Below are 12,500 nucleotides of genomic sequence, written 5' to 3' on the forward strand. Positions count from 1 at the left end.
GATGGGATGGTGAATGTACAATAGATGGTTCTGGAACACCGCCGGCCCCCAGGTTTCTTTTTTGGAACCAAAACCGAAAAAATGGCGAGGCACTATAACGCGTTGTTTATTTACCTTCAGCGAGGTCAGTGTAGTCAAACCAGCGGACCACCTTGAACCTATAGCAGCAACTTCATTCCGATGTCTAAGGGTTTAGGACTGTTTTATGGGCACAGCCTTCCCCCAGCGAGGCTCCCACAGGAAACGAAGGGGAGCAGAGGCCAGCAGATCCCTTACATTATTCTGGGAACAGAGAGGCACTCAATCAGATTTAAAAAGGGGAAAATCTTCATCATGTTCGGTCTCATTTCACCACAGGCTGGCTTGGTGATGGCCACAAACTCCCAGTGTGGTATTTCCACGGGGCCTGCCTTCACGGATCTGCTGCTGAAAAGCAGGGGGTGGACTGTGTGTGAGAGGCAGTGTACATTGACTTAAATGAGAGGCAACAGATGGAAGCCAATACAGTGTATTATAGGGTCCCAAGTTTTCCTGCTAGAGTTGAAGCAAACTGCAAAAGGCGTTTTGGAAATGGCTGGCGTTACTGAAGCTCTGGCTGTACATTTCTCCCTTAGTGGTGTTAACATTTGTTTAGTTTTGTAGACTGGGTAAGATTGTAAAATTAATCTGATGTCTTTTCGGCTATGTTTAGGGTACTTTCAGAGAGACTTCATTAGTACCATAGTTGTTGTTTTCATTGTAGCCACACAGCGGCGCCAAAACTCATTCATGAATTTATAACGGCTATATTTACATCGCATTTATCGTACTATATTTAAAATCAGATGCAATCCTAATTCAATTAAATTGGAATTGAATATATTGTCCATAAACATGTGAATCCCCCAGGCATGTTTTATTATAATCCCCATAGTTCATTGTATTCATTGTTGACACAAGGCATAGCATATATGAGTAAATATGTACATCACCAGCTGCATAAAGTAGGTGAGTATGTTAACGTTAACTTAAAAAAAATAACTATTGCATGTCTATTTTCAGCTCGCTTTACACCTGCTTCACCGCAAGCTTATTTGAAGTCACGTGACAGGAAATCCAGTGCGGTCTATGTCGGATACCAAACAAAGTGCGTCACTCACCCTCCAGTCAATTCACAGCTGGAAGGACAGGCATTTGTTTTGAACAATTTCGCGAGCTACATTTGTTACCACAGGTGAAACATGGTAAAGATCGCCTTTAACTCAGCCCTGGCGCAGAAGGCGCTCGGAAAGGACGTCCTTGTCAACGAAAAAGTAAGTATGGCATGTTTTTTGTCCGTGCATAAACTAAAGTAGCCCGTCGTTAGCCAGTTAGCCCAGTTCATGCTCTATTCGCGGCTGCAGGCCAATGTCGGTGGAGTTAGCCAACTAGCCAGCTAAGAGTAGCTGAAGGCCCCTGGAATGGCTCTCGAATCTCACCATTGTAGCTAACCACATGATCCACAACTAAATCTCTTCAGTTTATGTAACGTCATTTAAGCGCATTAGACAGAAACTACAACTGTTAAGCTAACGGTAGTTAGCATAAAACAAGATTAATTCTTAATGAGTTATTGTGGCGTTAACGTCAATATTATGTGACATGTCCGAAAATTTGATGATTTTACCTTCAGTCAAGCAATCTTTGATTGCAATACAATGCAATGCCATGTTAGCAAGCTAAGTATTTGGTGTCTATTTATGTATGCATAACGACTTATGTTGATTACATAGGTGTGCTTGTCAGATCAATGCGTAATAATAATAAACACAAATGTTTCCCGAACTTGGCCGACATTGTACCAGATCTTGTTCACTTTCATATTCTGTACCTTGTTCCTTATTTGTGGTTGCCCATTCAAATGTGTCTAATTTTAACCCTTCCTGGTTTCCCCGGAAAGGATCCAGAGTCTGCTTCGGTGTACCGTCATGAGAACTCCACTGGCCGCTGCCTGCTCACCCTGCTCGGCCTTGCGTTCATCTTGACCGGTCTCATCGTTGGCGGAGCCTGTGTGTACCGTTACTTTACCCCAAAGGTAATGATGGGGTGTGTTCCCCTTTCAAGAAGGTTATGTCATAGACACGAATCTGTCCATTTAGTTGCGTGTATAGCCGGACGAATAATAAGACTCTTTTCTCGTATTTTTTTCTCTCAAAATTCACTTTAATCAGTCTTTAGCTTAAGGCATGATTTATTTTGAACGTTGTAGGCTGTGCTTCAATTCTGCAATTATCCTTTGCCTGGCTGCTTCTTCTTGGCATGTAAAGATATTAAAAAAGAAAGTAAACAATTGTTATCTTTATCTTTATCTTTATCTAACTTGGTTCCTCTCCTCATCTCCATGGCCAGAAGCTGTACCATGGAGCCATGCACTTCACCGAGATGGACAACGAAGACATCCGTGAGCCCTACTACCTGCCCCGCATTGACGAGGAGGTGGAGATCCGCGATAATGTGGCCATCATCAATATCCCCTCACCCCACTTCAGCAATGGGGACCCAGCCTACATCCTGCATGACTTCCAGCAGGTAAGGGGAACCTTAAGGGGAGGAACCAGGGGGAACTAGGCAACAGTGGAACCAGGGGGAACTAGGCAACAGTGGAACCAGGAGGAACTAGGCAACAGAGTGCTCACACTCATATGACAGATGGAACATAATGCAGCCTAATTGAAAAAAATTGGAAAACAAATCTTATAATTTAATTTTTTGGAAGTTAGCCAAAGCCTGATGTGGTTTGGAGAGATCTAAAACAGTACTTCACTGAAATCACACTAGTTTTTTATTTTCTTGCTGTGAGCACCTAAAGGTTAAACTAAAATTAGCAAGTGTTTCTGCTTTGGCTTGGACACCACACTGTGGTGCTGACTTGTGTGCTGTTTCGCTGCAAATAAGAGTGTCAGCGTTGCCTCGGGCTGCTTTGCTTCCCTCTTTTGTGCGCACCTATGCGTGTGTGACGAGAAGTGTGTTGTTTTTTTGCATCTACTTTCCATCTAGCAGACCACAAGTTAAATGGAGAGCTACAGTCCTGTAGTAGCAAAGTGCCATAGAAATAAGATGTAGTTATGGGAGAGGAGTGAACCCTGACTGTAAGAGGTGGTGTCTCTTCTTTGAGCAGAAGCTGACCGCCTATCTGGACCTGACCCTGCACACCTGCTTCATCATCCCGCTCAACACCTCCGTCGTCATGCCCCCGCAGGACCTCCTGGACCTCTTCATGCAGCTCATGGTGAGTGGCGAGGCTGCCCTGGCAGACGCCTGAATGAAACTAATGATGTAAGACTACTGTGTACTAGCAGCCTTAATAGCAGATGGCAGTAATGTTTAGTAGGTCCTACATCTGCATGCACTCGTAAAAGGGAAAGTTAATGAATAGTTAGTCCATGAGTGACACTGGATTACTTCCTGAAAGGGTTTGTTCAGCCTGTGTTGCAGACCTCTGAGCTAGCACTGAGTATCAGCTGCTAGTAGGGTATGACGTTTCACACATGAAGCTTGAAGTAGACGGCTCTACACTCCCCTGTTGCTCTGGGTTAGTGCCAGTGTTTGCCAAGAACTGTATTCTCTCCTAGTTCACTGGCTGATGTTACAGAGCAATGGTGTAGGATGCTGGCAGTGATGCTGGTCAGGGTCTGTTTAAGTGGTGCCAGAGCTTAGAGTCTGCGTGCACTATGTTGATGATGATGATGATGATGATGATGTTGTTGATGATGAAGATGATGGTGAAGAGAGAGGTTATCTTTGTGTTGTGTGGCAGTCCGGCTCCTACAAGACGTACCTAGTGCACGAGGACCTGGTGGTGACTGAGCGCATCGATGACGTCGACGAGTTGGGCTTCTACATCGGCCGCCTGTGCGACGGCAAGGAGACCTACCGCATGCAGCGCCGCTCCGAGATCCTCGGTAAACGCACCACATCTTCATCCCTCCCTCCCTCCCTCCCTCCCTTCCTCCCTCCCTCCCTCCCTCAGTAGCCTCCTCATCTTCACCCCTCCCTCCCTCCCTCCCTCAGTAGCCTCATCATCTTCACCCCTCCCTCCCTCCCTCCCTCAGTAGCCTCCTCATCTTCATCCCTCCCTCCCTCCCTCCCTCAGTAGACTCCTCATCTTCACCCCTCCCTCCCTCCCTCCCTCCCTCAGTAGACTCCTCATCTTCACCCCTCCCTCCCCCCCCTCCCTCCCTCCCTCAGTAGACTCCTCATCTTCACCCCTCCCTCCCCCCCCTCCCTCCCTTCCTCAGTAGCCTCCTCATCTTTACCCCTCCCTCCCTCCCTCCCTCAGTAGCCTCCTCATCTTCATCCCTCCCTCCCTCCCTCCCTCCCTTCCTCAGTAGCCTCCTCATCTCTACCCCTCCCTCCCTCCCTCCCTCCCTCGCTCCCTTCCTCAGTAGCCTCATCTCTACCCCTCCCTCCCTCCCTCCCTCCCTCGCTCCCTTCCTCAGTAGCCTCATCTCTACCCCTCCCTCCCTCCCTCCCTCCCTCGCTCCCTTCCTCAGTAGCCTCCTCATCATCACTGAGGAATCAAATGGGATTTGCCTCTGCGTGTTTATTTAGATTATTCTAGAGATGTTATCAGCCCTTAGGAGTTATCTCCTACCATCACAGCAACAGTGTTATGACCAACAGGAAACTCTCCAACTGATCAGTCATAAAGTTATGACATGGAAGCAGGGCACAGTCTCACGCACATTTCGCAACGCATTTAGACTAACACATGAACCATTGCACGAGTGTAAGATATGTGTTGGTATATTACAGTTGGCAGTTAAACAGTGACACTTCTTTATCAGAACTGAATTCTCATTTCCAAAACCCTTCACAACCACAGTATGTGTGGACTTAACTAAAGAGTTTTTTGTTTAATTTTATTTTTCACACACACATTCGCCATTTTTCTTTTTATACAATGGCTCAGTGACCTGGAGTGGTTTGTCAACATTCACACTTCTCTTTTCTTTTTTGGTTAATTATGGTCAGAAAAGAGAAGAACTAAAATCTTGGACCCTACTGTCATCTGTGTCTGTGGAGTTGTGTGTTTGTCCTGTTTCTACTGGACTCCCTTATGTCAGCTAAATATGGACAGAGGGTATATAGAGTGTGATATTTACTGTATACTTGTGTGTGCGTGCGTGTGTGCATGTGCGTGTGTGTGTGTGTGTGTGTGTGTGTGTGTGTGTGTGTGCGCTCCCACAGGCATCCAGAAGCGGTCAGTAGAGGAGTGTTTCACCATCCGCCACTTTGAGAACAAGTTTGTGACCTCCACCAAGATCTGCAAGGCCTGAAGCTGTTGACACGGGAACGGGTCAGGGGTGGGGGAGGTTGACCGCAACTGCCCCAACAGCCTCCCCACACCCCCCCCATCACACACACACAACACACACACACACACACACACACCAACACACACACACACCAACACACACACACACACACATATACTCCATGCCACAGTGTCTGGGAAGGGGGTGGGGGGTTGGGCATACGGTTGCTACTTTGGCCTGTGACGAGGCCAGAACAGGTCAGGCTCGCTCTTTTGCGTTTCCCTTTGTGTACGTACAGCATCCTTTTGACGCTCTCGTTTTCACCATATTCCATACACCATACGTCTCGAGTAGTAAGAAGTGTCTCACAACAGCAAAAGTGTCAAAAAAAGCGGCATACTTTAGCACTTCCTTCTCCATTCCTGTTGCTGCTGTATGTAACTGTATGACCTTCTATTCGCTTCAAGCCCCCCCTAGAGCTCCCTGTAACCTTTGCTGCTGCTCTTGAACTCTGTGCTTATAGCTCTGTTTCCCACCACCGCAAGAGCATCTTTATTTAAAACAAATAAATAAGTAAAACTATGGTGTATTCTTCTAGCCCCAATGGGATAGCATTATCGCTTTGTTGGAGGAGAATGTTTTTTTTTTTTTTTTAAATTCCTTTATGTGTTCCTCATGTTTGTGATTAACCCATTGCACTTGTTTGGATGTCAGGTTTTTTTTGTGTTTTCAAGACGACAGTCCTTAACATTTCTGTCTCCTCTACATGACAACAGTGCATGCCGTGCGTGTTAGCGCTTGTGTTTGGTAGTGCTTGGTTTTAGACTCGTTTATAGAGGAGCTATTTATTTATACATTGTGAGTAGCTTGGCCCACCACCAGAAGGCCACCAAAGCTGTTTTTGCCACCAGCGCCTCCTAGTGGCCAAGCCCAGGTAATGCACTGAGGTGCTCCTTAAACCACAATAAGAAGTTGTTGGTGTAAGAGAGGGACCCTGAGTTATAACATTGTTCCCATGGGATAGCATATATATTCTATGCTAGCGCTGTCCAGCTGACAGCATGTATAGACACTAACATTGCTTTTATGATATTACTGACGACTGAGTACATTTGGAGAAAACACTTAGAAACACTTGTGGCCCTATTTTTTTATTTCTGAAAGCTTTCATCAAGTTGCAACAGAAAGTAGGTCACCGAATCAGTCTGATTGGCAGGAGATAACCATCTGTACCAAAACGGCAGCATTAACTGACTGATTACTCACACACACACACACACACAAAACAAAACGTAGCCTGCACGACTGTGGGCATAGTAGACTGATCAGGCAGATGCTTCTAGAAGCTTTGTTGACGTGGCAGGCCATCTAACCCGCCTCTGTCTTCAAAGCGCTCTGCATGGAGCACCCCCTGTCCAAAGATGCTTCTGGAAGATAATAAAATAACGTTCACACTGAGTAATACTTATCTGCTGTACCTCTGCACTGTGCAGGCACATTTTAGGTTTCATTTCCTTGTTGCTCGTCCTTCAGCTAAAGGATGCAGCACGTTGTCTCACACGGACCAAATTTAAAAAACAAACTCCGTGGTTCAAATTATAATGAATTATGATGAAATCACTCAACCAAATAATTGGAATAGAAACAAATGTTCTGCCTGCATAATTCCCCTGTTACTTTTAGAGGTAGGTCACGGTGTGGAAAAAGGGATTTGTAGCTGTGGTAGGCATTGAAGTTACGTGGTAAAGGTTTCTGTCAGAACCTTTATAGGTCGTTTGCACATAGACAGCGAGTAGGAGGTCTGTCCAGGACCCCAGTGGTGTTTTTATTCGATGAAAGCGGACGAAGACCTCGGTAACTGCTGTAGATACAGCCATGTTGTAGACGTTAACTGCTGTTGTCATTCAATGTGTGTGTATGAGGTTTTTCTACCCCCTTGTGTTACCAAGACAGGCACCAGTTGTGTGTTCTTAGATTATTTTTCTTTTTCTCTGTGATTTTCTTTTTCTTTGTTTTGTTTTCAAAAATCTCCTTCATTTTGGAATGAAGTAAAATTGTGGTGTGTGTTAGTGGAGGGAGGTGCTGGTATTACTGTCCAGGGAGACAATCACGAGTGTGTGGATCAGGGTGCGTGAAAGTCACTGTTTCTCTTCGCTTAAGCTCTATGAAGCCCCGAGCAGTAAAGAGTCTTTTTAAGAAAGATGACAAGATGTCTGTGAACCCGACTGATGAAATTTCACTTTGTAAGGTTTTTTTTTTCTTCTTTTTGTGTTGTGGTCAAAATAAAGATTCATTTCTTTAAGTAAGCAGTAGTGTGTTGTGTTGCTTCTGTTTTAGGTGTGCGTGTGTGTGTGTCAAGTGATGCCATTGAGGGATGGTGATGCAAGAGGCGGAGGGGCAAAGAGTTCCACTTGATGGCCATCCAGCACTGGACAGTGGAGGGGTCATCAAGTGATGCTTCTTACTCTCCCTCTTTCTAAGGGCTGGAGGTTTTTGGACCCTCATAGCTAAAAACAATATGCAACAATCAACCTATGTACACAGAACATTTTACATAATTTCAATTTCAAACATCTAACTTACAATCTAACACTTGACATTTTACCACATGTATTGATTCAGTCAATTTAGCATATTTCCTTATTCTCTGATGGTATATCATGGTCTTTGTATGATTTAGTACACTAAATATATTGCATATTGGTCCTTTGCTTTGGGTTGGAAACAGTCTACAGATCCTAATATTAAGAAATGCGCTCATATTGAAACATACAAAGTACAAATAAGCCATCAATGTTCATTGTAGTGTTGATATCGCAGGGTTTGTCATTTCTGCTGCACCTGCATAGGGTACACAATAGGAAATATCCTCTGTGGCAACTTCCTGTTTAGGCTTGGGTAGGCTTAACAGCTTAGCACTGCACAGTGCACTTGCTCAGTTGTTCACAGTATGTTAGTATGTCATTCACAAATGCAAATGTACTGTATGTATGTGTGTGCAGGATTGGAAATACTTCGACATTCTTTACCTACCTCTGTACAGTCAGTCCAGTGATAAGTTCATAAATAGGAAGATTAACAGTGAGCGCCAGAGCATGAAGTGGCTTTTCACCACTTCCTGTTAGAATGAATTAGATGGCACCACTCATGCATACGCATATTCAACTCTCCGTGTGTGTGCAGGGCAGGTTTCGTGTCTGTCTGTCTGTCTGTATATTTTTTCCTCACATTTGCCTTTTATAACACCCACCGCTAACACCCTCCGAGTGAAACCAGTGTGCACATCTGAACCGGTGTTGTTAACCGCCTCCAACTGAAACTGGTGTGCAGTGCTTTAGTCGGAGCCGAAACTAGACCGCTTTGCTCTCGCTCAGCCTAGCACTCTCATTGTTTTGCCTCAGTAGCTGGAGATTGCAACACCGGCCCACCTCACCCGACCTCACCCACCCCCCCTCACACGCTGGCACAGGAAGCCGTGTGTGGTGCTCTCCCTCAGTGCCAAAAAGAAAGGGCTTCTGTTGTTGTCATCACTGTCGGTACTTAAAAGTTAAATAGTTGATAAAAATACAAATGTGCTAATACATTATAGCCATCATTATTTGTGCTATGAATCATGAATACTTCTGATTGAATTAATTCAGACGATTGTACCACGTTTTAACAAAAACAATAGGTGTACATCCCAAACAGTACAAACGACAGACGGTTCCTAGTACAATGTAGAAAAATATATGATTTAATATACCTTCAGCAGGAACAATAACATACAGCTCAGCTGACTGACTCAATATAACAGGTTGCATGTGATCTTCTCTCCCTGACTCTTTGGTCATTGAGTCCTTGTTGGTAAAATTAGCTCTGAAGTTTGTGGTCCCATCACATGTTCTTGGAAAGACTGAATTGCTGACTGCATTTCCTGATTTCTCTGTACCAATAATCCACTTCCCCACAGTAGGGAATACCCATATCAACATACCCACTGCAAAAACATTGTGATCCAACCTAGGTGGTTTAGTCCTTGCTGTTCCGCCACAGTCGGCCTCTGTTTTATCACAGTGTATTAAATACATTTAATTCAGGTACTTCCGCAGTAGCAGTAATCACTCACTGCTCTCACTTTGACTTAATGTTTTGAATACCATTGTGAGTACTCTTCACAGTTTTGAGTGGTCATTGCTCGGTCAGCTTCTTCAGCATTCTGCAGTCCAGTGGTTTCGTCTACGTCCTACTTCCCCTGTTTCTCAGGTCCCCCCCTTCCTCAAGTCTGTCCTCAGAAGTCCTCTCTCTGCCAAGAAGGTACCTCAGTTCCTCTCCCCTGGCCGCATCTTCCTGTGCACCGTCCAATGGGGTCCTCTCGCTCCCTGTGCACCGTCCAATGGGGTCCTCTCGCTCCCTGTTGCCCAAGCAGCCATCGCCACGGGAGACTTAATCTCAGTTTCTGGCGTCCAGTTTACAGGCGAACTCCGCTCTGCTTATGGTTCAGGAGATGCCATGGTGCAAATCTCAGTCTCCCCCTACCAGATCAAGCTGCTTAGAGTTTACCTAGGACGCCGTCCTTCCTGTGGACTTGGTAACGAGATTGGTTTTGGGAGCACGAAAACACAAAAGCTTCATAACTCCACATCCCGGTTATCCTAGTATCCGACATCCTTGTTCCGAGGGCAGGGCCTTGTCGTCGTGGGTGATGCAGGACATCCGCCGCTGGAGCTGCAGACTCTCGGCGAGCTCCGGGCGAGACAGGCGCCTGCGGAACTCCTCCGTGGTGAAGTAGTACATGACGGGGTCCAGGCAGCAGTTGAGGCTGGCCAGGCAGAGTGTGACGGGGTGGCAGCGCAGCACGGTGGCGCGGAACTGGCAGCTGCTTCTCCAGCGCGACTTGGCGGCCCAGTGCAGCGGGAAGGTGACGTGGTAGGGCAGGAAGCAGAGCAGGAACACCCCGGCGCAGCTCAGCACCATCCGCAGCGCCCGCCGCTTCTCCCCGCCGTCCTGCGGCACGCGCGGCGGACGCCCGTCCCGGAGACTCCCTGCCGCCAGCCACGTGCACGTGCCCACCACGCCGAACGGCAACAGGAAGCCCAGGAGCTCCGCGCCGACCATCAGCACCAGGCCGGCCCACGTCGGCACGGGAGACACCGGCAGCTCCGCGAAGCACTCGCTGTCGGATCCGCCCCCGCGCAACAGCGGAAACGGCAGGCAGCAGAGGCAGACCAGGAGCCAGCCGGCGGCACAGAGGCTCCGATCGAGGCGGCGCCGGCACGCGGTGTAACTCAGCGGGTTCAGCACCATCCGGCAGCGCCGCACGCTGATGCACACCAGGAAGAAGATGCTGGCGTACATGTTGACGTACTTCAGGTAGAAGCAGAACATGCAGAGGCCGCGGCCGAAGGGCCAGGAGTTGTTCAGGTAGTAGTAGATGCGCAGCGGCAGCGAGAGCACCTGGAGGAGGTCGGCCACGGCCAGGTTGATCATGAAGATCACCGCCTTCTTGGTCTCCTTGACGTACACGTGGAAGACCCAGAGCGCCAGCACGTTACCGATCAGGCCCGGCACCAGGATGATGGAGTAGACGATGGCGTAGGTCTGGTGCTCGTACTGTTTCAAGGCGATGGAATCGTCCGGGCATGAGTCGTTCATCATTTTCCAGTCGTCGGGGGGGGGGGGGGGCACCAGGACTCCCAGAAAGCAGCACCTGGGCCCAGAACGAGCCCCTTTCTTTTTCCAGGTGATGAATTGAATTGAATTGAATTGAATCAATGTTTTTTCCAATCAGTGGTTAGATTTTCTTGTTCTTTAAGCACCTAGTGGGAAACGGCTGTGCTCCTTCTCCTGACCTGACCTTATCAGAGTGGAGATTGGCTAGATGACGTTGAGTAGCAGAGCCACTGTCTTTTCCAGAGGCGCAAGCAAACGTTGAACTCGTCCACACTGTTATTCATGATGCTGGATGGTCATAGCAGCTCTCTCTCTTAGGGACAGCAGAGGTCACATGTGTAGGCTGAGCGTTGCTGTTACCCAACTGAGCCCAAGGTCGTTCTTCTAAAGGCTTGCTCAGGGCAACTGATCAGATCCTGGGAAATAGACAAATGCCAAGAGGGTTAGAGTTGAGACTTTTTCCAGGCAACACACACATATCACACACACTCACACACACACACACCACACACACACACCACACACACTCACTCACACACAAGCACACTTACAGCAACCATGACTCGCTGTGCAACCCCTGGCCATGGAGTTTGTGTTTTGCCATGAGCTAGAATGCTGACTCGTCTATCTCTACCAACCAATGAATGACGCAGCTCCTCCCCTTCATCAAAGCCCAAAAGCGTGATGAAAGGTCCGCTTTGTCTAGCACATGAGACTGTGCACAAACAAATCAACAGGCCCTTTTATGACAAGGTTTTGGTTGGTGCAGGTGTTTTGCATCTTTTTTCACAACCCAAGTGAGAGCTCCCACAGCACGCTAGGTTGCTAACCAAGTGCAGATCGCAACACACTAACAACATCTGCCCATAACCTGCCCATAACTCATGAAAAATGAGAGGGTGTGAATGCTAAGAAATCTAAGGTGTTCGGCTAGGGCTCCTGATGTAAGAGAATGGTGGTCGCTTTCTGTTATCCCATATTTCCCTCCAATACATCTTCCCAATGATCAACCCCATCACCTCCCACACATCACCCCAATGATCAACCCCATCACCTCCCACACATCACCCCAATGATCAACCCCATCACCTCCCACACATCTTCCCAATGATCAACCCCATCATCTCCCTGATTTGTTTCCATGGTGTAATGTATTCTCCTGTAGGGATTGGTTTACACCAACAGTTTACAAAACAGGACCAAGTAAAGTCTTTTTCCCATGAAAGTCATGAAACACTATAACATTTAACAGTTCAAGAACGTGCCATATGCTAAATGTTTTTTTTTTTTCTGATACTAAAAGCTGTGGCCATGATTTTTTTCACCATGCTGCAGCTTTTTTTTTTTACAGTTTGTTCACACCTTTCTCAGTACAACATTCTTTTTTTTTCTTCTTTAAACTGTTACAGGTCTCATTGCCAGTATGCACGACAGTACTGTGTTAAGTCTCACATCCACATCATGCCAATACAACAGCTTCCTGAAGACTTTATCCATGTGTCAAAATCAATTTATAATGCCCACGGGTCTTACAGAACTGTCTCACAAGAAAACAGTTTAGCCACAAAATAA

At 46.9% G+C, this 12,500-nt stretch overlaps 2 protein-coding genes across 3 annotated transcripts in view; one reads left to right on the forward strand and one right to left on the reverse strand.

Annotated features, from left to right (window-relative positions):
• The first annotated feature begins 1,153 nt into the window (after positions 1 to 1,153).
• LOC308367316 (integral membrane protein 2A-like) lies at positions 1,154 to 7,582 on the forward strand. 2 transcript variants are annotated; one of them, XM_080841203.1, is made up of 6 exons: positions 1,154 to 1,292; positions 1,919 to 2,053; positions 2,368 to 2,547; positions 3,137 to 3,247; positions 3,776 to 3,920; positions 5,209 to 7,582. In XM_080841203.1, the coding sequence occupies exons 1-6, from the start codon at positions 1,221 to 1,223 to the stop codon at positions 5,295 to 5,297; spliced, it is 732 nt and encodes a 243-aa protein (XP_080697329.1). In that variant the 5' UTR covers positions 1,154 to 1,220; the 3' UTR covers positions 5,298 to 7,582. The 2 variants fall into 2 exon arrangements, with proteins under 2 accessions (XP_080697329.1, XP_080697330.1); XM_080841204.1 differs by having other exon boundaries at positions 2,371 to 2,547.
• Positions 7,583 to 9,905: 2,323 nt separating this feature from the next.
• The window catches only part of LOC308366561 (uncharacterized protein), a gene marked incomplete at both ends in the record, with an annotated part of 19,624 nt that continues 17,029 nt past the window's right edge, over positions 9,906 to 12,500 (reverse strand). Inside the window, 2 exons of the mRNA XM_080840278.1 lie at positions 9,906 to 10,965; positions 11,289 to 11,344. Coding sequence (XP_080696404.1) covers positions 9,906 to 10,965; positions 11,289 to 11,344 — 1,116 coding nt within the window. The remainder of the gene's footprint in view (positions 10,966 to 11,288; positions 11,345 to 12,500) is intronic.

Source organism: Sprattus sprattus (assembly GCF_963457725.1).
Source record: "Sprattus sprattus genome assembly, chromosome: 6".
In the NCBI taxonomy this organism is placed as follows: domain Eukaryota; kingdom Metazoa; phylum Chordata; class Actinopteri; order Clupeiformes; family Clupeidae; genus Sprattus; species Sprattus sprattus.